Raw genomic sequence first — 27056 nt, 5'->3', positions numbered from 1 at the left:
ACGTGACTCAGAGGTCACAGGTCAATGGCAAGCCACGGTATGGAAAGTATGTACAACATGTACTGCGCGCAAAGGCAGTTCTCCAAACATTAATGACATTGTCTTATTACATCATAACACATAAGAACATAAGAACTAGGAGTAGCTGTTTATCAATTTCAGTCATTGCAATAACTTTTTCACAGGTGGCCTTCAAGGATATAAGAAAACCAGATATAAGAATGGTTGCCCCTATTGCATTATATGCTTTCTAGTGGTATATATATATATATAAAATCTACTCTCTCATGAATTTAATACAGCTCATTTAATCTCCCAATGGAATGTTCTGTGAAGTTATGTCAAAAAATATGTCAAGTTCAAATGGAGACAGTTTATCTAACCTTACGTCATAAATGGTTGCCTTACTTGGTGTTACATATTTATGCTCCCAGAACCTAGGGGAGTGTTTTCGTAATGATGCACTTTCAAAGACTTCACTACTGAACACAAATAGTATTTATTAATAAGAAACAGCAGTCTCGTGGCTGCACCTACTTCCCTACATGTCTCCTGCCCAAGAGGACTGACTCCATCCCCTGGGGTGATGACTCACTCTGAGTCGCAATTGGTCCCCCAACCTAGGTGACCCTTACTCTGCTGTGTTGCCTTAAAGGGACAATCACCACACTCATGTTTCACAGAACATTCAATCAATCTTATTTATAATTCACTTTATAACTTTCAATACTATCCCTAAACATACGCTTATCCACATTTTTGGAAGATGATAATTGATACAATTGAAACTGGTTTTATTGGAACTCAATGCAATGAAAAGAGGATAAAATTCAGAAGTGATGACAAGCAAATGCTCTTACAGTCTTGTAATCCTATGACAATTAAAAATAACTTTCAAATGATATTTTGAAAAATACTTTTGTTTTTTTGTTGTTACTATGATGTAGACATTGGTACCTCTGAAAGAGGTTAATGGGGTCACCTATCTTTCACAAACGTAGATAAGTTATCTGCATTTCTGAATGAGTTATTCTCTTCAGTTAGACAGAAATAATTATTTCAATAATAATAGATTAAAATTAATTCATCCTCTAGGATACTGAGGGTCATGCTGTTCTTTCAAAGGAAATTCTAATTATCCAGTTTTATGAAAAACATCTGTAAGCAGAATAAGATAAAATTGTTGATGTGTAGCAAGTTACTACAGAAAATAAGTGCATTAAAGGGTCATGACCATTGTTTGTGTCGACAGCAAGGCGTGGGCGTTACCTTTCACTAGTTTAGGAGCAAATGAAAAGTGTTTCAGCATTGGCCAGCAGACAGGAAACACAAAATGATTTTCACTCACCATATATGTCTTGTTTGCTGCTCACAAAACTATGTCCCAAGTGCTATGTGAAGACTTGCTCCTAATTGTAAAAATCTTGCACAAAAGAGTTTGGAATGGCAATAGCATCAGGTGCTAAATTGACAAATGTTAAAGTATTTACTTTTGAGAAAGGGGGGTAAATAAAATAGCCAGAATTGTGCGGAGGCGGCAGAAATAACGCCACCAGGTCTAAAGTGGGAGGCAACCCAACTTTGGTAACCAATTGGGCCTTAAACTACATTTATTGTCACAAGTAGGCTTACATTAACATTGCAATGAGGTTACGGTGAAAAGCCCCTAGTCACCACACAACGGGTAAACAGAAGGAGAATTCCGAATGTCCAATTCACCTAACACATCTGGAAGAGGAGGTCACACTGTTGGCCATGCACTCAGGTTCGATTCCCGGCTTGGGTCACTCTCTGTGCGGAGTCTGCACGTTTTCCCTGTGTCTGCATGGATTTCCTCCGAGTGCTCCAGTTTCCTCCCACAGTCCAAAGATGTGCAGGTTAGGTGGATTGGCCATGCTAAATTGCCCTTAGTGTCCAAAAAGTTTGGGTGGGGTTACTGGGTTACGGGGATAGGGTGAAGGTGTGGGCTTGGGTAGGGTGCTCTTTCCAAGGGCCAGTGCAAACTCGATGGGCCGAATGGCCTCCTTCTGAACTGTAAATTCTATGATTCTATGAAATGTCCAATGGTGACCATGAAACCACTGTCAATTGTCGCAGAATACCCATCTGGTTCTCTAATGTCCTTTACAGAAGGAAATAAGCCATCCTTACCTGATCTGGCCTACATGTGACACCAGAACCACAGCAATGTGGTTGACTCTTAAATGCCCTCTTAAATGGTTAAACAAACCACCAAGTTATAGGGCAAACAATACTGGCACAGCCAGCGACGCCCACATCCCATTGTCATGTGAATGTCCCTTTAAGAAAAGTGTTGCTTTATCAAATGGCAGCAGTGATGTCATTGTGTGGGAGGAGCTGAGCTCTGCTCTGCTTTTAACTTTTGTTTTGAGCTAGAAGCTCTTTTTGGCTCTGTGTTTAGTTTCGCTTTCAGTTGGAGAGCTGTATTCAAACCAAGCAGATGTGTGTGTTGATCTCTCTCTCCGCAAACTAAAGAATGTCTCCAGATCACTTGATGATTTCAAAGTAATACCTGCTTCTGTAATGAATGCAAACCTACTGACTTTGTTAAAATGGGGTTTTGGCTTATGGATGTTGTTAGGAAAGTTACTGAGGGTTACCTATGAAGTACTGTGGGCGCGATTCTCCCAAAGGGAGACAAAGTGCCGACGCCGGAGTGAAAACCGGAGTGTTTCACTCCGGCGTGGGAGGCCGTTCCTCACCCCCTATTCTCCCACCCACAGGGGGCTAGGAGCGGCGGCACATCAATCACGCGCACCGGGCCTTGACGCTTGCGTCAAAGCAGCGCCGCCTGAATGACGTCACCCGCGCATGTGCAAGTTGGCCAGCTCCAACCCGCGCATGCACAGTTGCCGTCTTCCCCTCCGCTGCTCCGCAAGAAATGGAGGATTGATCTAGCGGGGCAGCAGAGGGAAAAGAGTGCGTCTTTCAGAGACGCCTGCCCGCCGATCGATGAGCACCGATCACGGGCTAGACCCCTCCTGAGCACCCCCCTGGTGCTCGATTCTCCCTCCGCCCCCCACAGGTCCACAAACAGCGGTCACGCACTGTTCACGCCGGCAGCGACCAGGTGTGGTTGGCGCCGGTGTGAACCGGTCGTATTAGGCAGGCCGCTTGGCCCATCCGGGATGGAGAATCACCGCTCGACCGGAGCGGCGATTCTCTGAGCGGCCTGTTGCAAACGCGACATGCCGTTTTGGGGGGGGTGGGAGAATCGCGTGCATGTGCCAGGGCGGCATGGCATGAATCGCCCGGCACTACCGCGATTCTCCCACGCGGCGTGGAGATCGGAGAATTGCGCCCTGTATCTTTGGGGAGGGGATCAGTGTTGGTGGTTGATAAGATGCTTACTGTGTGTTTATAAATGTTAACTGGATTCATAGAATAAACATTGTTTTTGTCTAAAAATACTTTTAGATCTCTGTTGCATCAGACCTGTAAAGTGGGCCCTTGTGCTCCCCATAACCAAAATCTATTAAAAGTTGTGGGTCAGGTGAACTCCATGACATACTTTGGTGTTCTCTAAACCCTGGCCCATAATACCATGAACGAATGGTATTATATAGGCTCAAATCCTTGCCGTGTCATCCCCCAAGAGATTAAAATTTCACCTGCTGGCAATATCGGGGCAGATGTATGATGTGATGATGTAATGAATCCAGATTCTCGCAACTTGCCTCCAACAGGAAAATTCTGGTTTCAATGTCGAACAGAACTTGTGAATGGTAGAGCTAGGTATTGTCTGTATATCCCTGTCTGGCCAGGGTGGCAGCTTGCCCGATGTCAAGTGGGCCCCTGATGAAGTGGGCCCCCTATATCAAATAAAAATGCAATAAAGAAACAAACACAGACAACTGTTATAGTAATAAAAAGGAATAAGAAAAAAAGAGAACAGGCCACAAATAAGCAGTGCATGAAAAGGAACGAAGCAGGGGAGGTAGTGGAAGGATGTGGAATAGGGGGGCCCGGGTCGGGCATAATTAAGGAAATTCCATGTTTTCAGCAAGAGTGTGTGAATTTAAAGATAAAGTTACAATTCGTGATTTGAGGTGGTCGGCAGGCAACTTCAAAGGATATCAAGCAATAGTCTTGGTTCAGCCGGTACATCGGTCCGGGGCCCGGAGAGCCAAGAAGGAGCCCGTGAATCTCTGAAGGGCCCTTAAAAATTATAATTAATTAGATAAATAAATCTCCAACTTCTTTCCTGAGATTTGTATTCTAACTTAATAAAATATAATTGTTTTTAAAAAGAGCAATACCAAATAAAAATGCAATAAAGAAACAAACAAATAATCACTCAGTGTATGAAGGAATGAAGCAGTGTTAAACGGATATGTAAAGGAGTGGGGGGGGGGGGGGCTGGTTCACCCGGGTCGGACATAGTTGGAAATCCACGCTTTCGGCAAGAGTGTGTGAATTTAAAGATAAAATTACAGTTCGTGATTTGGGATGGTCGGCAACTTGAAAGGATATCAAGCACTACATAGGGTCGTGAGGTCACCGAAAAGGAGAAGCGGTACCTTTGACCGTGAATCATGAAGTCAAAGATATTGAAGTGATAAGCCATGATCGGTAAACTCAAAGGGTTGCGACTTGTAACACTACACTGGTATCAAACTGGACATGTTAACTTTGGTCGTGGGACTATTCTTAATGTCTTACTATAGTCGGACCAAACTTCTAAGTTTCAACAGTTGTCTCAGTTACTTGCTGGTGTGAACACTGGACAGTGGATTGTCTCCTCTTCTGAAGCTGCATAGGCCACAATAGTATTGACTAATGAACATAGACTATTGAAGTGTAAGTAAGTTATTTTATATTTTTTATCAAGTAGAGGTTTATCTGGTGTTCCTTCAAGTTATTCTTGCAATCATCAATAGTCATTTTTCCCAATGTGGGCTATTTTTAATTAAGTTTTTATTTCATGAATATTACCCCTACCAGCATGGAAAAGAAAAAGCATAAATCTGGGTCACTAAAACGCAAAGAACAAAAAGAAGCAGAAAGGAACGAATCAGCCAAGTGATGCAGGCCTATTACAGAGTTTATAATACCACAAGCACATTCCACATCAATATCCAGTTCTGCAACAAATAATCAAGAAGCAAGGAACAATGCTCATGGTGATGATGTAATGACATGCGAGTTACAAGAACAGAGAAGAGCTACTTTAACTGTAGAGACAAATACAAGTGCATCCATTACTAATCAACCCAGGCCCAATATTTCTTCTGGCTTCCTTGTTCCGGTATCTGTACTGCCTGTAGTTGCAACATCTGAACACATAGCTTCAACTAGTGACAGGGAATCAGATATTCCTTCAAGCATAAATGACTTGGTTTCTGAAGCACATCCTGTAAATGAACCTACGCAAGAAAATGAAAGATCAATTACTGGAATCTTCCAATATCCATCATGAGCAAAGCTAAAACAGTTTTTTGCTGAACATCCACTTCAGCCACTTGATGATCTGCCATTTGATGCTCGTTTGTATGAGAGGAAAATTATGAATGACTCAGTCCCAAGAAAATGGCTAACATATAACAAAGAAAATAGATGCTTATATTGTTCATACTGCTTAGCCTTTGAGTTTCCCAACACTTGTAATCCATCACCCTTTGTACGTGGCTTTAGTGACTATAGCCGTATTAGCCAGAGCTTGACTTTACATGAATCAACAACACATGTCAGAAATGCTCAGCAATATATCAGTGTGGTTAATGATGGCAACTTAGATAAAATTTTTGCAGCGTCACTAATTAAAAGGAAAGAAGTATTGAAGCAGAGAAGTATTGTCATGAGGATTATAGACATCATAAAGATGTTAGGCAAGCAAGCACTTCCTTTTTGAGGTCGCAAAAATGAATCGGCCTACACTCTGGATAATGAGGTTCTGAATCATGGCAAGTTTTAGCTACAGTGCAGTTGATGGCAAAATATGACCCCATTATGGCAGCTCACATTTCTGCAGTGCAAAACAAGTCAAAACAAAGAATCAAACGATTAGAGCCACAAGGAAAGGCTCAAAGTAAAGACCATGGTGGACTTGTTACATACCTGAATAAAACAACTATAAACATGTTAATCAAAATTATGAAGTATATGATACAAGGAAGAATTAGTAATGAAGTTTCTCAAGCAAAATATTATTCTATTCAGGTTGATTCAACACAAGATAATTCATCCATCGATCAGTTTAGCATTATTATTCGGTATGTGCTTAAAGGTATTATCTGTGAGCGACTACTTTCAGTTGTGCCAAGTAATGATGGTACAGGACAGGGACTTTTTGATCTATTGATTGAAACATTACAGCATCTTAAAATTGACCCCCAAAAATGTTTATCTGATAGCACAGATGGCGCTGCAAGCTACCATGGCCAGTATAATGGTTTACAAAGTAAAATTGCTGATGTGGCTGATCAACATGTTCATATATGGTGCTATGCCCATGTCTTGAATTTGGTGATAACTGAAACAACAAAATGTTGTGTGCCTGCAGTTTCTTTTTTCAATTTGCTCCAGAATATAGCAACTTTTGTGAAAGCATCATATAAGAGAATGGCTGTATGGATAGAAGTTGTTGGAAAACATCTAGGACAAAAAAAAATGAAACGATTAAAGCTCATTGGTGAGACCAGATGGTCAGGAAAATCCAATGCAGCAACAACTATATTTGGTCGTTTTGATGATGCCGCTGCCAGTACTTTCGTAAATCTAGTGACATGCTTATCAATGATATAAGATTCAGAAAAGTTTGATGCAAAAACAAAACATGAAACAAATGTTTTCCTTCAAAGTCTTCTAAAGTTTGAAACCATATTGACAGCATTTACTTACTTGTATATATTTGAAACTACAACCCCGTTATCAAGTTATCTACAGACAAGTGGTTTAGATATGTTTACTGCATGGAGTTTGGTAGATTCAGCTACAACAAAGTTGAAGGAACAGACAAGAACATTTGATAACGTTCACAGCAAGGCTTTGGAATTTGTAAATAAATGTAATGACAGGATTTCACAGATGAATATGGATGAAAATCAAACATTGGAAATTGATGCGTTGGAAACAGCATTGCCAGTTAAGAGGCAGAGGAAGAAGAAAAGAATGGCAGATGAGCTTATTGATGATGAAAAAAATTCCTCAGATTCTCTAGCTGATTTTCAAGTAAATGTGTTTAACCTAATAATGGATCGCATTGTCCAGTCACTAGAATCACGCTTTGTACAACACAAACAGTTGTATAAAGATTTGTCCTGCTTGGACCCAGCAAAGTTTAAAACTATTGCAGAGAAGGGCCTTGAAGATGAAGCATTGGAAGGTATTATTAAGCTGTTTCCACAAATCAGCAAAGTTCAAGTAATATTGGAATTGTTTTCTTTTGCTTCAAACTTTGATGTATTAAAGCTATTGCTTAATGATGGTGAGAATATGGATTCCAGTTGCAACAATTGTAAAATTTGCAGCACTTGCCCATCGTGTGTACTAAAAATTCTGGCATCCAACAGACTTCACGACAAGGCATATGATAAACTTTATGAACTTTATAAAGTCATCTGCACACTATCAGTTACTCAAGTCCAATGTGAGAGGACATTTTCAAAGCTAAAGATCATAAAGACAAGGTTAATAAATTCACTGTCTGAGGAGAATTTGGAATCATACATGTTGCTATCCATTGAAAAGGAATTGTTAGATGAATTGGATGCAGAAGCAATTATTGGCAGATTCGCTCAATCATCTAGCGAACACAAACAATTGCTCTTAATATAGTGGACTGCATGCAATGCTCTATTGTGCTTTTGAACTATCTGTTAATGTGTAAATTGTGCAGTAAACTATTTAAAAATATCAACCACTTACTTAAAATTTAAAAAATCTTTTTAAAAAATTCAATTATAACATTCTGTATTTACATTTGGTATCTACTGCCAGTAATATGTACAGTACATGTACACTGTAATTACTAAGAAATACACATTTTTTCCACAAAAAATTTTAATTGTACCCTTTTTTCCATATGTATTTTTTGAAAATTTTATTTATTCGTTATGAAAATTAAATGATAGCATTGTAGTTGTGGGTGGGCCCCCTTTGTCTCCTGGCAACCAATATTTTTAGACCCAGTCCGCCACTGGCAGCATAGTGGTAGGCACCATAGCTTCACAGTGCCAGGTTCCCAGGTTTGATTCCCTGCTTGGGTCACTGTGCGGATTTTGCACGTTCTCCCGTGTCTGGGTGGGTTTCCTCCGGGTGCTCCGGTTTCCTCGCACAAGTCCTGAAAGACGGGTTGTTAGATAATTTGGAGATTCTGAATACTCCCTCTGTGTACATGAACAGGCGCCGGATTGTGGCGACTAGGGGCTTTTCACAGTAACTTAATTGCAGTGTTAATGTAAGCCTACTTGTGACAATAAAGATTATTAGAAGATAAGGGAAGCAGCAACTTGGATCACAGAACTTACAGTGCAGAAGGAAGCTATTCGGCCCATCGAATCTGCACCGGCCCTTGGAAGAAGCACCCTATCTAAGCTCACAGCGTTACCCTATCCCCGTAACCCAGTAACCCCACCCAACCTTTTTGAACATTGAGGGCAATTTAGCATGGCCAATCCATCTAACCTGCACATCCTTGGACTGTGGGAGGAAACTGGAGCACCTGGAGGAAACCCACGCAGACACGGGGAAAAAGTGCAAACTTCACACTGACAGTCACCCAAGCTGGGAATCGAACCTGGGACCCTGGAGCTGTGAAGCAACTATGCTAATCAATATGCTACCATGCCACCCGTGTGCTAATGTGCCGCCTGGCATGGCCAAAGACTTTGGAAAGAAAGTGGGTCCATAGTGATTTTTCTGAGGGAGAGTGCAATGGCTTCAGCTTTGAAAAGCAAGGGTACATTTCCTGAAGAGTAAGAGTCATCTACAATGGCAGCTATCAAGATGTCAGAAAATTGGATGGCCATTAGTTTAAGGGAACAGGGTCATGGAAGCTGGAGGTGGATCTCCAAGTTAAGATGAGCTCAAGGAAAGTGTGAGAGAAGATAGGAGAAATACTAGAGAAAGATTCACACCAATTTCTTTCAATAAAATTAACAGGAAGAAGCTTACCAGTAGCCTGGATTCATCGCTAATCACACCTCTCTTGATACTCACATGAGTGCAGCAAAACATTTCACAATAACCCCGTGATGGCGTGAGGTTACCCCAGGTGTAAATATCCGCATCTTTGCCTACTTTCTATATTAAACTTAATTTAGTAAAAAATGAATACACTCTAGTAGTGATGGGAAATAACAAAAGCCAGTTTCCACAATTCAGCAAGAGTGTGCACTGAAAATAAATGACAATATCAGTTTTGCTCAGTATTTAATTTATATAATGATACAATTACCTTCAACAAAGAAGCAACTGAAGCTACACTGCCTTAACCTTCTCATACTGTGGTCCAGCTGCGGTTCACTTGAAGAAGTAATTTCCTGGTGACGTGTGCATTCAGTTTGTTTGGCTGTTGTAGAGTGGTTCTTTTGCGGTATTGCTTCATGCCTTGAAATCTCATCTTCCAGTCTCCCCTGACTGAGAGGCCCCACTTACAAACCAAATCTGAATTCAGAACTTGTTTCCAACACACAGAACTTGAAAATAAATCTAATTCGATAACACTGCCTTGATGTTGAAAGTTTCAAAAAGCAGAATTTAATATAGCCAGCTTCTTGGTCACTTGATTTCCCGCACAGTGTTTGTCCATGGTATGGCATGCTCCAAAGCAAACTCACAACCTAGGGTGCTCTAAATGTAGGTAAAAGTTCAAATCTGGGAACACAAAATGGCATTTCCTTCATACATTCAGGCAAATTTTTTTTGTACACTATAAATACTTCATTTTTAAACCCAGAGACAATGTTTTCAGAGAAAGCGAAGAGTTGATCAGGAATACCCTTGGTCCATCATCAGAAATTATACCCCCCATATACCATCATTCATTTATTGTTCGCATTGTCAGCCGGGTTCTTCCTCAGTGATAATTCGTGTTTATGGTTGGTATAAATGAGGTACGAGAACACAAACGGTGGAACAACTCGAAGCACTTGTCCCCTGAATCGCTTCCAGGTATTTGGAATTCCTTTGGACAAATAATTCGCAAATGCCTTCTGTTCAAAGGGAGAGATGGCGTATGTGATGATGTGTCGTACCTTGATCAAGTTTCCAAAGTGGCGATCCATTTTACAGCTACTAAATCCAAAGTTCTTCCAGCCGCCTTGGCTGCAATTCTAATCCATTCAGGCAAATTCAATGCAAATGGTGCCACTGCTTGTCTGGGACATTGTAGCTCTCCTTGCTGCACCCATCAGAAATGGACACATCGGGTAAATTCTAACTTCCCCCCAGTTTACTTTTCATAATTATTTTCAACCGCAAACAACAGAAACACAGAGAAACATAGAGTTACACACTTAGACATGCAGACAGACACACAAATGAAATCTGGAAAAAGGTGACTGCCTTGATAGCACAGACTGAGTCAGCCGACTGGCCAGGAGTTGGAGGTGCCAAAACCTCTTCTCTCTTAGACTTCATGGGAGGCTACAGATTTTCTGTCAACGCATTCCTGATCAATTTTTGTTTAAATTTAATGGGACATGGAGGCATAACTCTCTGAGAGGAGAGTGTCGCAGTGCCTCCCTGGGAGCCCCCACCATATTGGATTAATTTTAATTGAAAACAGGTGATGTGGGACTAGACTACTCTTTACTCCAAGATAACAGAAGCTTGGCTAAGTCCAACAAGGGTGAAAAGATTCAGCTGTGTACCAGGCTTTCATCCCTTTTTAAGTACCTTTATTGGAGACAATTTTCTTTATTCTCTCATTCTTGCAATTACATTGCTATGGGTCTGGGGTCACATGTAGGCCAGATTGGGTAAGGATGGCAGATTTACTTCCCTGAAGAACATTGGTGAACCAGGTGGGTTTTTAAGGTCACCATTACAGACACAGGTTTTTTATTCCAGGTTTATTAATTGAATTCAAATGCCACCAGCAGTCATGAGCGTGCTTCCCCAGAACATTAGCCTCGGTGGCTGGATTACAAATCCAGGAGCATTACCACAACGCCACCAATTCCCCTGCTGACATACTAACTTGTGTTGCCTGAAGTGTTAAAGAAAAGAGAATGCCTATTAAACACTGCTTTTTGTGCCTTGGACAATTCATTTTTAAAACAAGGGAAAGCATAGTTCAAGAAAAGTATTGCTTCTGTACTCAAGCACATATATTTAATCATCCAAGGGAAAGGACTGCATAAACAATTCTTGACCTCAAAAGATAATCAAAAATTCTGAAAAGTACTCTTACATTTGTGTATCTGAATGCATCAGCCCCTGAAAAGGAGGGTCTTGCATAGCTGCTTGCAGGTCAAATGTAAAGGTGCTGGGACTTACTACAGACGCGATTCAGCAGACCAAAATTGAAGTCTGGTTTTGGGCACGTTTGGCGTGGTGTTTCACGACAGCCACGTTGGCGAGATCGTGGTCCATGTTCAATGGCTCTGAGTGCCAAAAATAAGCCCCCATGAGATTCTCGGTATTACTGGCTCCCTCACCGTCTGAGTCACCCTCAGCTGCGTGCCGCTAACAAGGAGGGCTGCTTTTAAACGCTCCCTTTCCATGCACTCCCAGTCAACACACGAGCATGGCAGTGCGCGGACCTGCTCCTCGATTTGGGATGCTGACCTGGCCAGGCTTCCCCACACTGTGGATGAGAGGAGGACCACCCTGTTCCCCAGAGGGGGCCAGAGGACCAGCAGGGTCAGCATTGCCACCTGGGAGGCAGAGGCAGCGGTTGTCAGGGCGGGCAGCATAACAAGGAGGACCACCGTCCAAAGTCGGAAGAAGACAAACGACCTCCAATGAGCTGCAACAGTAAGTTACCATCTCTCTCCTGGCACGTTCCGCTTACCACACCTTCAATTTTCAAACCCCCCACTTCCCACCCTCACAATGCACTGTCTGAAACCTCGCACCCTCAGCACAACTGATCTTCAAGCTTGTTCCTCAGAACCCCTGGCACCCACGAGCACAGCCCCACACATGTCACCTGCTATAGACCCCCCTGATCCATTAAACGTGCATCGCAAAACACCCTCTCTTTGTCCTGCAGGAGGGGATAGGCCATAATAAACAGGAAAGGCAGGAAAGGACCAAAACGGGGGGGGGGGCTGGAAATCACCAGGTTGCCTGAGGAGAGAGCAGTCACTAACAGCAAGATTGGCCTGTGGCAGAGAGGTGAGGATCCACTGGCCCTCCAATGAGATGAGGTGTCTCAGGTGAGTTGTTGATGTCTCCTGATCAGGATGGGGCCGTGCCATCTGGTGTCATCCCCCCACCCCACAATAGATCACCTCGGAGGTGAGCTCCGAGGAGACAACTGGCGAGCAGTACAGCTATCGCCCTCACCTTCCACCAGCACGGAGACGCATACCTCAGTGGGCAATATTAGTGGACATGTTTCTGGGGCATACCCTGGTGAGCACCACACAGTTGCTGATGCATATCAGGTGTAGGCAGGAACATCCAAGGGAAACATCAGTCGGAGGTCTGCTGGATCCTGAGTCACAGCTGGTTCCCAGCCAGATGCTGAGCTTCATGATCAAAGTTCTGCCAGAGCTGATGCAGATGATAGAACACAGCCGTGAGATACGGGGGGGGGGGGGGGGGGGGTCATCTACATTCCAGTGACTGCAAGGCCAATTGGAGGAGTCCCAAAGGCTTCAGGCGCAGGAGAGGGTGCCAACAATGAGTGGTACTGAGGCCAATACTGCTCGGGTGGCCACCGCAGTGGAAAACCTGGAGCATGACATCTGCATCTTGAGTGGTGGTATCTGAGGCATGGCTCAGTCTGTGATAACCATGTAAGAGCCTTAACCTCATGTCCCAGTCATTGAGGAATGTGTCCCAGACACAGGTGGACATTGTCATGCTCTGGGGTGCCTCGACAAAGTCACTGATCAAAATCGCTGAGGGTGTCGACATCATGGCACAGACAATGGGGATCCTTTCGGACTGGCAGCACTAGATGACTCAGAGGCATCTGGAGCTGCATGCATTCCCCAGGGCCCTATAGGCACCGTCAGGGAGGAAGAAGTGCCGTAGGCCAACCCAGGGCCTGCCAGCAAGGAAACTACGGCGGTCGCTATTTCTTCTGAAACCCCCCTCCTGACACCGGCGCATCTCATGGGCAACAGGCAGAATAATGATGATAATAATCTTTATTGTCACAATTCGGCTTACATTAACAATGCAATGAAGTTACTGTGAAAATCCCCTGGTCGCCACACTCCGGTGCCTGTTCGCATACACAGAGGGAGAATTCAGAATGTACAATTCACCTAACAAGCACGTCTTTCAGGGCTTGTGGGAGGAAACCGGAGAACCGGGCAGACACGGGGCGAACGTGCAGACTCCACACAGACAGTGACCCAAGCTAGAATTGAACATGGCACCCTGGTGCTGTGAAGCAACAGTACTAACCAATGTGCAACCATGCTACCCTAGGGTGGCATGGCAACGCCTGTGACACCGGCAAGTCGGCTAGGGGCCCCTGGCTCCGGGCCTTCCAGAGGACATCAAAGGCCACAGGGCACGGAAATGCAGCAGGTTGCCTCCACCTCTGATGTGCATCCTGGGGACACACCTAGACGTAGCAGTAAACCACGAAAGATAACAAAGAGTGAGGAGCACTGAGGCGGCGCTGAGTGGGGTGGGGACACTATCATTATCTGTAGCCAGGAGGAATGGAAATCTGTCACAGTGAAATGTTCCCGATTAAAACATGTCACACCTCAAACATGTGAAACCTCTACCACGTTAATCTTCACAGCGGGCCCTGCTGCAACCCCACCCCCTCTGCTAAACCCCCCCCCCCCCCCCCAAGGGCAGCGTAGTCCAAGATCTAAAGCCCTCGATAAGGACCCCATTAAGAGGATGGCTGTCAGCAGAAAGACAGAAGTCAGCCTTTACTGGACACTGAGGAGTAACAGAGCTTTCCTTACAGCGCATTACCATCACTCTCCTGCCTTGCATGGTGACCTGCTGACAGTGCCAACACAGGCCCATCACCCTGCTGACAGTGCCAACACAGGCCCATCACCCTGCTGACAGTGCCAACACAGGCCCATCACCCTGCTGACGGACCATTGGAAGGGGGAACTAGGTTGGTCAGGTAGGGGCCAGTGTGTGGTGGGCTGTGGGTGGTGGGAGGGTGGGGAACAAAATGATGGGGGGGGGGGATAGGAAATGGGCGGGGGTGTTGAGCTGACTGACATAGCCTCATCCTAGGAGAATCTGGAGACGATGAGGACCTCCCAGATCCTCCTGACATTTTGGACCCTTGCCACCACCTGACCTCCACTCTCTGGCTCGTCCTCAATCCGGCTCATCCTCCAGCCCCTCCTGGGCCGCCTCATACTCCTCCTCTTCAGACGAGGTTGTATGACCCTCTGCCTCTTTCTGCTTCTCCTCCAGCATGTCGCCCCCCTGTTCTGCCAGATTGTGGAGGGCACAGCAGACCACAAAGCAGGAGACCCCGTCGGGGGTCTACTTCAGGGCAGTTTAGATATTGGAACTGAATATTCAGCTGCCCGATGCACCATTAAAAAGAGCACAGGTGGTAGCAGGAGCCTCACTGTATTGGGATTCCCCCTCGGGCGCCAGCCTCTGCACAGCGTCATCAACCATGACCTCAGCATGCATCCATCATCTCTCACAGACCAACCCGTCATCCTGGGCGGTCCTTGAAGGCACTGGGGATCTCGGACTGCCCCAGGCTGTATCTGTCATGCATACTCCCATGGTAGTGGGCACACAAGTGCATCCTCCTCAGTTTGTGGGTTGCACATGATCTGAACATTCAGGGAGTGGAACCGCTTTCTGTTAATATAAGGCATTCCCTGATGCCCCGGTCCTCGCCGGGCAACATGCGTGCTATCGATCATCCCCTAACCAGAGGCATCCCGGCAATGGCGACAAATCCTACAGCCCAGGCATCTTGGTGGGCCATGTCCAGCTCGAAGTTGATATAGTCTGATGCACTGGCATACAAAGGCGGTCGGATGAGTATAATTTTCCACACAGGTCCCCTCTTGAGCTCTGGAATGACCCAGTGGCAAAAATGTATAGGGCTGCAGTGACCTTCAAGATCACCAAGGTCAGGTGTACTCCTCCTCCTTCATGGGGTGCCAGGTGTTCCTATTGAAACGCAGTCTTCTGCCGCATATGGTGTCTGTCAGTTCATGGAATGACCAATGATGCCTGTACAACTAGGGTCATCGCTGATCTCCCCTTTTGGGTCCCTCCTCAGCTTGATGGGCAGCCGGGCCTTTAGGGTGTGCGGCAGCCCCCTGAATATGGGGCCTCCAGCTTGAGTGGCGTTGCTGCCTTGTACGCCGTCTGCCAAACTCGATTGCCGCAAGCAAGGCGAGGGCAACCTCCTCCTCCTCCTCCTCCATTGATGGCGGGACCAACACCATCAAGCGTTATAATATCTGGAAGGAATTGGAGAAGGAGAGTGACTGACAATCAGTTAGGGCTTCCAGCACGGGATCCTCAAATCCCCCAAGCCTCCCCCACCTCACCTTGCTTTGTATACTCACACCCAATCACATCAGGAGACCCTAGACCCCAGATCTCTGCCAGATTGCTCAGCTGCCCTCCGCTCATCCACACACTAACCCTATGGCAGTGAGAGGATTCTCAGTGGTGAAGCCCTGCTCTTTATTTTTGATTGTTGGCAGCTGCCTCTATAGTGCTGATGTTCCTAGAGTTCAAGCAGACTGTTCAGGCATCAAAGCTTGCTGGGCATCTTCTCAGACATAGCATGTGTGCCTTCGAGGAGGCACTCAGAGTTGAGAATATTTTGTTTATTAAATGGTCAACAGTAACAAAGATTTGAAAATCAAATACATAAAAATTAACATATCACACTAACCATTAAACAACAAGGAAGCGTCACCGTTCCATATTGATATCAATGCAAAGCTATATCAGCTCATTTGCACACAAACAAAAAATCAGTATCACCTCTTGCAGGTTCCTCAAAAGAAATGGAGGATAAGTTGAGAATGTGTCATCATGTCCAGAACTTTGTCATATAAATGATCTGTCCATCAATGTGCTACTTGTTCCACGTATCAGTGCCATTCTCCGCCCATGAGCCACAGCTGTGCAGGTCCTCCCACACGGCCCAATCTCACCGGAACCAAATCCTGGCACCCACATATTCCACTGGCGGTCAAGGTGCAGTTGACAGCTCCGGTGTGCTGGAGCGGCATGCCAGAAAATGGACATGGCTCCTCACCTCCTCACTTCCTCTCAGCAGCCATTGTGCCAGGTTCACGGTTTTGAAAAAGAGTAGTACTAAACGAAGGCCGGTAATTCCCGGGAGGCCACTGCATTCGACTTCAATCTCGTTAATGAGATTGAAATGCATGCACATTCGGGCTAAAAATATTCTCGCTATATTTGGATGAGATCTGGAACTGCCAGAGCGGGCTAGGTGAATTGCAAAATGGTTTGCACCCGCGTCAAACTCAATTTATGCCTTTCCCACTATTCACCCATCATGCCCGGATTCACACCGGGTGCAACGTGGTTGCTGAATTGCTCCCTAAAACTGGCTTCCATTAGTTTTCCACTTTCATGCAGTCAGTTGTGCAGACTTGTGTTCCTAGGTATTGACATCATCTCAAAAATATTTACACGACCTGAAGATTGTTCTTTGATGCAGGAATGAAGTCCTTTTAACCTTCCCTTTCATAATCATTTTACTCATCCAGTAAATTGTGGCTGTCCCTTTTCCTTGGCTCCAATATTCTTCAATAAGTGGAGCATCTTGAACCTTGGCAATTTCTGCCAAATAATTTTCTGATAAAAGTTCAAATGCTCTTCCTTGCTGTTGTGTTCAAAAATCCAGAATCCCAATTATTATTTTGCCACCTTTTCTTTCTGCAGTCCCAGCTTCAAAGATGCATCTATGTGCATTTCTAGTTTTGACTGTTCCTCCACTGATTTATAATATTACAGGTTAAAATTTACTATACAAAGTGCAGTACTTTGAATTTCTCTGTATTGAACTGCATCTGCCATCTCTCTGCCTAATTTGCTAACCTTTTAATCTTCCTAATATTTACAGATTTGAGGTGAAAAAAAGTCAAGTTTACAGTTTTACTTGAGACTTGTTAGTGTTCTGCACATGTCCTCTAGAATTCTACATTTTAACATCCAAGTTAAAAAGCCTGCTCAATATCTATACTCAATGTTTTGAAGACCAAGCCTTCTTTTCTTTTATAACTATTTCAGCTTTGCAAGCCTCTCCTTAATTATGTAAACAGTACTATATGCAGATGGTGTCCAGACAGCTTCTTTTTCCATCATGGCTAATCTGGTTTCCTGAATACTCTGTGAGCTCACTTCAACCCCACGTCACTTAAAATACAAAGTATAAAACGCTCCACAAAAAAGTCTCCAACATGTAGCGTGAAGGCTAGATAATAAGTGCTGTAGAGATAGTTCATGGAAAATAGAATCTACTTTAAATGCCTGAAACTGTATGAGGGGAATGTTGAAGATTTTAACTGGAACCAGAACAGTTTAAAATCTTTTCTGTTGTTTGATTCCACTCTTTGTTTAACTAGCCAGTGTCAAGTTGCGCACTATTTTAAATAGTTCCTGTGTAATTTTAGTTACCGGTGATTGTTTGTTTTCATATTGTCACACCTGCAAACTGGAGCAATATAAATGAGGCTTTGCTGCCAAATTACTGGAAACAGTTCCCTGTCGTTTTTTGTCTCTTACTTTCAAATAGGCAAATAAATTATTCAGAATTGTACCAGGTTCAAGTTCCTGTTGCTCTCCTACCACTCAGATTTATGCTGGGTTCACAAAGAAGTGAAGCTCAAGAACAAAGGTCTAGGGTAGAAAATACAGACTACGCGCCATGTATCCAATGCTATTTCCTCCCTCCTCCACTTTCCTGTTACACAGTTATAAGAAAGTGGAATGTGAAACCATTCTTGATGATGCCTACATAATCTTTGAGCAAAGTAAATCTGCGAGTAATGAGCATTAGCATATATATACCCCAGATTTCATTTGACTTCATCCAGGCTTATACCGGAGTATATATCATGGTGGAGTAAAAGCGTCACAAATGTAGTCAATCAAATGAATAATACAGCTGCAAAGAAACATAGTGCCCTCCATATGATCAGTATACCTCCATGTTACGGATCACACAATACCTGTAATTGATACTCTATTACATCACCCTTTTCCACTGCCCCAGGATACAGGGAAACGCGGCACTGATACCAGAAATCCCACATTCGATTCACTGAAATTGTACATAATCGTTTAAAAAGCAGTAGAATGGGGGAAATTAAAACATATTAATAAAGCATCTTGTCAGAGGGAAGTTTTGATGCATTTGAATCCCTTTGGTTATGGCAGTGTGTGATAAATCCGGATTGCTTATTCCTTGACACAGGAATTCCTAAGCACAGGAGATGTGAAGACTGTCAACTTGTAATGAGCTTATCTGAAAACAAGCGCAAATTTCAAATTGTAACTTTCATCCTTTATTTAAATGTAAACTGCATTTTTGAATAGGGCTAGGGTCTTTGCTGCTGTTCTCCGGTTTTATTCAAAAGAATGACTCACCTCCTTCTTCCATTTTGCAAGCCACTCATCTCTCTTCCTTTTGCTGATATAATAGGGATCACCAGCCTGGAAGGTTATTCGCTGCATAGGTCTCTGACGCAGGCTACTCTCCCACCCTGACTGGCCACGGCGCCTCCCCCTTGTCCCCTGTTCAAAAAGATGGATATTGTTGACAACATTAGAAAACATCAATCTATAATCCATTCACTTCTAACTTCTAAATGAATGATTACTGAGTGTGAATAGGCAGCTCTGGGTGCTACCAGCAGCTAGGTTCCTGCTCGATGTAGATTAAACTGGATGGAGGTGAAATTTCATATCAAACTACAGCTGGTCAAGAACACTTTATAAATATTTACATACAATACTCTGAAAAGGGTTAGCCAGCCAGCTTTGGCATGTGCATTTCACTGAAACGTGGAGCGTTTTAGATTTTCCTGAGCGCTGGCATACAAGCCGAAAATAAAATTACAATCTCTTCCAAATTGAACAAGAATCATATCTGAGCACAAGGAGTTGAGGATTTAGCAGTTTTATTTTTAGAGAAAGAAATCGGTGACAGGATTAAGATTTCATTTGATCAATTAAACACGTGAAATTTGTACGTCTAATGTTCATTTTCCCTGGCTATATCCTGCACATTCTGATCCAATCACAAATGGGCTTTTGAAAAAAATACTTAGTCGGATTTAGTACAGCGAAGTGTCAGCCTTCTATTACTTTGTGCCTCAATACCTAGTTTAAAAGCGAGACATATTTATATAGCAAATACTAAATAGCAACGGTGAATATGATAATTGGCATATGAAAGAAGAAAAATTACTAATTTGGCACACAATGGGCATGATCTAACAGGAGAAGCACTAAGTGTGGTAGAGAGCGAAAATTGGCGGTAACTTTCCGGCGGCCAGCCCAGCGAGAGCACGACCGGTATCGAATGTCAATTAGGGCCGAATCAACCAGTGCCGCCAAGGAAGTACTGACAGTGGCAGTCAGTTTGGGCAGCGTCATGAGGATGATCATAGTCCAATGCAGAAAGAAGCTCAACAACTGCCATGGGCTGCAAGGGTGACATCGCCCTCTTGCCATCAGTCCCGCCTGCCACCCCCAGACCCCTGCCCAAATGGGTTGGCGGCTAGTACCGCATACCACACACTCTCTGCCCCCCCACGTCAGCACAACACTGTGCTTGTGCCTCAGCAGTGCCCACACCTATCGCCTTCCATAAACCCCCACCCCTGAACATCAAACGTGTGGTGCACAATCTCTCTTTGTCCCCACAGGAGAGGTTGGCACATAAGAACTGAGAAGGGGAAAAGCTGCCCAATTCATGCTGGCCTTCAGCGTGGTTATCAGGATCCAGCTCGGAAGCCTCATCTCAGTGGAATTTGTCTGTATTTGGAAACCCGAGTTGTTGAGATGAGAGGGAGATCCCAAAGATTTAAATCGCTTCTCGGCCTTTTGGCTAAGATCAAGTGTAGTTTCTGTTCTTTTCAGTTTAATATCTGGAACGTCCCTGATCTGGGGACCATATATTAAATTGATTTTTAGAGCAGGGAAATGGAATAGGGGCTTGCTCCGTCCATTCCAAGCATCAACCTGGTATTGCAGTACCTCCTGGAATGGTGCACACTCCCCCTTCGTGGATTTATTTTTTTTGGGCCTCACGGTAGCATGGTGGTTAGCATCAATGCTTCACAGCTCCAGGGTCCCAGGTTCGATTCCCGGCTGGGTCACTGTCTGTGTGGAGTCTGCACGTCCTCCCCGTGTGTGCGTGGGTTTCCTCCGGGTGCTCCGGTTTCCTCCCACAGTCCAAAGATGTGCAGGTTAGGTGGATTGGCCATGCTAAATTGCCCGTAGTGTAAGGTTAATGGGGGGATTGTTGGGATATGGGTTATGTGGGTTTGAGTAGGGTGATCATTGCTCGGCACAACATCGAGGGCTGAAGGGCCTGTTCTGTGCTGTACTGTTCTATTCTATTCTATTGAACCGGCTCTATTCTCCTCCGCGTCGAAGCTCCCTTGGTGAGAACCTTCACAGACACCAATTGGGACTCGCGATCATTGTTCACATTAGGCAGCACCAGATTGACGACATCAAAACCGTTCTCTCTTTTCATAAATTCTTCTTTAACTGCCAATCTCTGCAGAGACACTATCTGTTTGTCATATATATGTGTGTGCTCGCGCTGCTGGGGTATTTGTAAAAGGGATAGATATAGTTACACTGACAGATTACAAATTGTGTGCTGACCAGTTTTTGCAACTTTTCTTTTTAAAGCATTTTGCTTTACAATAAATCAATCATTCTGAGTTTATTGAAGGAAGTCTGGTTTATTCTGGGTCTAATGGTAGGTACTAAGGTAAATAATTGGCATTTTGGTGAGTGAATTAAACACTTGCGCTAATGGTTTAACCTGTGGAGCAGAGGGGACTAGATAAACAGCACACTCGTCCCATCCCGATCGTAACAATTATGGTAATTTCACACAGAAACTACACTTGATTAGCTTGTTGTTGTAAGCATGATCGGCGTATATGTCACATCTCTGATTGACAAAAGTGGTTGAACAGTGCTCCGATTTTAAAAAGTTGTGCTCTGACACATGCCCTGGCATAAAGTGAAAATTACAAAACTTATTTTATTTAAAAGTGTGCAATAGTGCCTGAATAAACAAAGGAGCCCAAGACAATTTTACAAACCTTCAAGTTTGAAAAGTTTATGTTATGAATCCTGAGATTGTATTGCTTCATTTGACTGAAGTTGTAGCAAACTGGTATTTTGTAGATAATGGGAAGTTTTGTTGCAGAATGGACTGTTGGCCCGCTCTCCTCTGTTATCCATCCATTATATTATATTATTTAATAGGAAGGAAGTAACATAACCATTCTAAGTTTTTTTTTAAATGTTGTGCTATAATATCATGCAATGGAAAACAGTGCTCCAAGGATACTCAGTCCCTTGGACATACATATGCGTTAATGCTAAAGACAAGATGAAAGACGGGGTATTACCTCTACTTTTACTGACTCCTGTGTTGATGTGGTGTTTTCTTCAGATCCTAAAGAAGTGAAAAAACATTCATGACTTTATAGAATTCTAACACCAATATATTACGCTTAAGCAAAAGACACACAGGTTAGGATTTTATCACAGGGTTAGAGAAAGTTTGACTTTACTTATAAAGCTTATTGAAATGCTATGTGCTCCTCCAGGTGGGAGATGAACTGACATAACTACGTAATTTTCCTAAGAAAATTGCGCGTGACTTGCATAAATAATCAAGGACTTATTATAGATCCTTCATAAGCCTTAAACCTATGATATCAGCTTCACTATTTATATGGGAATTAGGCTGGAGGTGTGCATTCTCAACCATTTCAAAAGATATTTATTCCCTCCTCTTTTTTGATCATTTCACCTGACAAGTCAGTACTTCCCCTTAAAAATGTTCAAGTGGTCTCTTACATAGCAGAGCTCACTAGATGGGAAAATCAACCTTTTCAACTGTTATAAGGTTGTAGAATTGTGCATTCACAATTACATCACTTTCTCACAGACCTGTTGTCAAGGCAACCTAACTGTCCTAAATGGTCAAGCACAAAGCTAGGGCGGTTTCAAATGGAGGAGATGGGGATCTTTCCCGCCAGCTGGAGAGCTGACAAGAGCTCCACACCGCTTCTTTTTGGGAAGGTTGTCTGCATTAAGTGCCAATCAGGCACTTAACTGGGCAATGGCGGGGCTTTCTCAGCATCAGCTCCTCATGACTCAGCAGCAGCACTGGGGAGGTGGTGGCTGTTATTGGTGGTACATCCACCCAAGGCCTAGGATTGCCATGGATTCCGGCAAAGGTGAGTGACAGGGCCGTGAAGAACAGAGGGAGGTGGCTGGCAGCAAAAGCAGAGGCCTGATTCGCAGCGGACTACCTCTTTCCTGATGTTGGTCCCTCAATAAGGTGCCAAGTGTGTGACAAAGCAAGATACCCCTCTCTCTCCCTTCACCCCACCAGATGTCAGCAAGCAAATGCGCTAAGATTTGCTTTCCAAGCTTCACACATGGCATTGCAAGGCACCCCTCACACACACACACACACACAGTCTGTCACTGGGTGAATACCAGCAACAGTAGGATGAGGCCCTGAAGCGGGCATTAATTGTCCACTAAGAGTCTCAATCGGTGACAGGATGGGAAGGCGGTCCATGGCTTCCCATTCATGGACTTAATTGGGACACTGACAGGAACGCTGCAGTTTCCCCACCAGCTTGATTAAATATCTCCTTGCCAACAAACATGCCAGAGAGGAGGGCATTAAGTTACGCCCCCTACAGACATTTAGCAGAGGAATATGAAACATTAGGGCCATTTGTGTTTAGCACCCTCTTAAAGGATGCCATCATCGTGAAGCTGCATTTGGAAAAATGTTTTTTTCTTTTTACAAAAATATAATAGAACCTAGAACATACAGTGCAGAAGGAGGCCATTCGGTCCATTGAGTCTGCACCGACCCACTTAAGCCCTCACTTCCACCTATCCCCGTAACCCAATAACCCCTCCTAATGTTTTTGGTCACTAAGGGCAATTTGGCATGGTCAATCCACCTAACCTGCACGTCTTTGGACTGTGGGAGGAAACTGGAGCACCCGGAGGAAACCCACGCAGACACGGGGAGTGACCCAGCGAGGAATCGAACCTGGGACCCTCTGTGAAGGCACAGTGCTATCCACTTGTGCTACCGTGCTGCCCACAATGCATCACAATATTGTGATGCACTATCAATTACGACGAGATGAGAGTAGAACGTAATCGAGGCTTTATTACACAGATATGTGTGTGCTCTCCGTACAGCAGCCATTTTGTCAGCTGCTGTAGGAGGCCACACATCTCTGTGCAATAAAGCCTCGATTACGTTCTACTCTCGTCTCGTCGTAATTGATAGTGCATCACAATATTGTGGTGTGTGGCCTCCTACAGCAGCTGATGAAATGGCTGCTGTACAGAGAGCACACACATTTATACTCCGCCTACTGGGCGGAGCCAGCAGGCAGGGATCTACCTCTGTATCTGTAGTACAGGGGCCTTACCGGAAAACCCAGAAAATACAATATAATACATCAGTGGTGACTACCACATCAGTGCTATCCATTTGTGCTACCGTGCTGCCCACAATGCACCACAATATTGTAATAAACAGCCCTACTAGCACCATTTTTCCCCAAACATTAGCAAATACACCACAACATTGTAATAAACAGCCCTACATGTACCATTTCTTCCCAAACATTAACAAATCTCACTGAGCACTTTTTTCATGAAGTTGGAGTTGTGGAATACGCTGCTACAACTGAAGTGTAAACTATAAACTGGTCCTAAATAGAGGTTCCTGAGAAGAGAAAGGATTGAGTATCATAGATAAAAGAAAATGCTCAGACTTATACAAAACCAGGACTTCTGGCAATGTCAAAAGTGTTGAGGATGCTCATGTCGTATTTTAGAGCGTTTTTCATGTTGTTTTTCAGGAGATTCTTTCACCAAAATGCTTTTTATTCATAAAGGATCCTTCAATCACTGCATGCCAAAGAAAGGGCATAAGCACCAAGCAACCCACTGTAAGAAATTCCTCGACCGACCCGGAGGCGTCGCGCAGCTCCTCCGTGAACAAAATGGAGGAGGCTGCGTCGGCGACTGTGACCTCTCCAGTTACTGCAGATATACTGTTAGCATGCTAGCTGAAGAATTTGATGTCTACTTCAATAAGCAGTGGAGGCAGATGGAAGAAAAACTACTAAGTCATTTGAGGAAGCCCTGGGCCCTGTCTGGGTGAAATTCGAAAAAACTGTGAAATCGGTTAAAAAACAGGGCAAAGTGATCAAAAGTGTGGGAAAAAAAACTGATGAATCACGGGAAACAGCTTGCCTCACTAGAAGCTGAAATAGCGGTGGTGGCTGCTGAAAACAGGAGGATAAAGGCTCAAGCCAAAGACCTCAAAAACCAAGCTAAGAGGAAGAACCTCAGAAGAACCTCAGAGTCGTGCAGTTGCCGGAGGGAGTAGAGGTTCCAAACCCAACCACATATCTTGCTCGAATGATCGGGAAAGTGATAGGGGAGGGCGGACCTGCATCCTCTCCACAATTGGATAGAGACCTTCGCCAAAAACCTCGATCGAACGAGCTGCCACAGGCGATGATAGTGAGCTTCCATAGTTTTCAGGAGAAAGGGCAGGTCTTGAAATATGCCAAGGATCTTTGGGATTAGGGGGGCATGGTGGCACAGTGGTTAGCATTGCTGCCTCACAGCGCCGAGGACCCGGGCTTGATACCAGCCCTGGGCCACTGTCCATGTGGAGTTTGCACATTCTCCCCGTGTCTGCATGGGTCTCACCCCACAACCCAAAGATGTGCAGGATAGGTGGATTGGACACACTAAATTGCCCCTTAATTGGAAAAAAAAAATTGGGTACTCTAAATTTATATTTAAAAAAACATCTATAGAATAACAGAATGCAGGAAAAGAATTAAAGGAACAGCTCAGCACTAATTCAACGATGTATAATTAAAAATACTATTGCTGAGGAGAAAGTACTTTCAGTCAGCATTGAAAATGCACAAGGTTTCCAGTACACAAAGCGGTGTTGTACACTGGAAAACCCACCCTCCATTTCCTGCTCTGTACTTTGTAATACTGATTGAGTTCTACCTATTGCTTGGATTGCATCCAAAAGAAACAGCATCACAGCTGTAAGTACAGTGCAAACAAGGGACTGTATGTACTTAGTAGCTCTCTAAGCTCTCATTGATTTTATCTAAAATTGCACTCCAACCGTCTAAAAATGACAGTAAATATTTTTTGAAGCTCTATATATAAGGTATTTTTAAAAATGTATCAACCCAGAATCACTGCCAAAAATTACTCACAATATTTTTGTTTATTTTGTGAAAAGTGCAAAATATAGATTTCAAATTATCACTGGTGAAAGCTGAAATTCCTTTTGAAAAATGGATAGCTGATTTTCCACTTTTGTTTGCACACTTTGAAGTGTAACATAGGGTGCTTTCATATCCAACTTACAGTCTAAGAGCATAAGGAAATAGAAATGAGATAAGGCCTTCCATTCATCCGCGTCAACCTGCCTCTTTTGGGACCTGCCAAAATCATTTTTATCTCTCTCCTGAATTGGCATCAAGCCCAGATTCCTCCACTACCTGATGAATCATGAATATGCTGTTTTTTTCTCTCAGTGGTAGAGCTGAGTCGACATATACTGTGCTGATTTCTTTTTACAAGTTAACAACTCTTAAGTTGTTCACTTACATAAAAACAGTACCCTTGCCTTGCTGCTAGCTTAATCTAGTTCTCCTTGACCACCTGCTCCTTCAGAAGGCCTCTCTGTGCAGTTGGGGTGTGCAACCTGCAGAAGAGTAGTATAGGTGCCATGGTAACCTTAGACTGTAAGACATTCCCAGATTTTGTCCAGGAAGCTGAAGCTTCGGTTGGCAACATGTAGCTCAAGATATCACTGTTCACTTCATATTGCAGCTATCTTAAACATAGTTATGACCCAGGGATTAATATTTATCCTCAATATCCAAAGATAATTATAGATGAGAAAAGCCATTTATCCCACCTTGTTAATCTGGACAAAAACCCGATATTGGCCCACTGCAGCATCTACTACACTAATTACTTCTAAAATAATTCCAAGGTTTTTTCTCCACTGGTTTGTCGTGATCTCCTGATATTTTATTTGGCAAAGGCACAGATCCCTGATCTTTCCGAGTCCTCTGCAGTTTACTGTCTTTTCGGTAGAATCCTTGGACTCCCTTTATTCCCTGAGGTTTGCGGGGCACAGGCCAAATTACCTGACTGTCCAGTCCAGGTGTTGATTGCTCTTTCCGTGAAGAAACCTGGCCCATCTCAGTCCAAATGAAGCTGAAATTCTCTTCTATGGGCGGGATTCTCCATTGGCGGGATCCTCCTTTTTGCCGGCAGCGCACTGGCGCCCGCGGATTTCCCGACGGCGTGGGGTGGGCACAATTTAAAACCCCATTAGCCGGCTGCCGGGATGTAGGATCCTGCTGCCAAAGGGGGCGAGCCGCGCTAGAAAACGACAATCCCGTCCCGTATCTTTGTCATCTCCAGGCCGAACTATTCCAATGATGTCCTGGCTGGCCTTCCATTTCCCAATTTTCTGTTTTCATCTAAACCAAGTGCTGTTCCTTCATCACTACTCTCATTTCTGAAATACATTAGCTCCTGATTTCCAACACATCCAATTTAAAATTATTATTCCTGTTTTAGGTATTAAATCACTTCATGGCCTTGCT

At 43.9% G+C, this 27056-nt stretch overlaps 2 protein-coding genes and 1 non-coding gene across 16 annotated transcripts in view; 1 reads left to right on the top strand and 2 right to left on the bottom strand.

Annotated features, from left to right (window-relative positions):
- Nucleotides 1-27056, bottom strand: part of dnmt3ab (DNA (cytosine-5-)-methyltransferase 3 alpha b) — a 709318-nt gene that overhangs the window by 304136 nt on the left and 378126 nt on the right. For all 14 annotated transcript variants that reach the window (XR_005460997.1, XR_005460998.1, XM_038800092.1 and 11 more), the window contains 2 exons: nucleotides 21750-21796; nucleotides 18736-18882 (listed from right to left, as the gene is read on the bottom strand). Coding sequence is in view for 12 of the 14 variants with exons in the window: in XM_038800092.1 (XP_038656020.1) it covers nucleotides 18736-18882; nucleotides 21750-21796 (194 nt within the window). In the remaining 2 variants the exon portion in view is untranslated. The remainder of the gene's footprint in view (nucleotides 1-18735; nucleotides 18883-21749; nucleotides 21797-27056) is intronic.
- LOC119967484 (cytochrome b-c1 complex subunit 8-like) lies at nucleotides 9909-10741 on the bottom strand. The gene has a single exon (XM_038800104.1). The coding sequence runs from the start codon at nucleotides 10245-10247 to the stop codon at nucleotides 10005-10007; it is 243 nt and encodes an 80-aa protein (XP_038656032.1). The 5' UTR covers nucleotides 10248-10741; the 3' UTR covers nucleotides 9909-10004.
- On the top strand, nucleotides 20181-20371 carry LOC119968098. The gene has a single exon (XR_005461121.1). It is a non-coding gene; the product is annotated as a U2 spliceosomal RNA (small nuclear RNA).

Source organism: Scyliorhinus canicula, chromosome 6 (assembly GCF_902713615.1).
Source record: "Scyliorhinus canicula chromosome 6, sScyCan1.1, whole genome shotgun sequence".
Lineage (NCBI taxonomy): Eukaryota > Metazoa > Chordata > Chondrichthyes > Carcharhiniformes > Scyliorhinidae > Scyliorhinus > Scyliorhinus canicula.
This window is presented reverse-complemented; position numbering and strand designations above follow the sequence as displayed.

Excerpts from the sequence above, each read along its gene's own strand:
- LOC119967484 (XM_038800104.1), bottom strand. The coding sequence starts at position 10,247 with ATGGATCGCCACTTTGGAAACTTGATCAAGGTACGACACATCATCACA.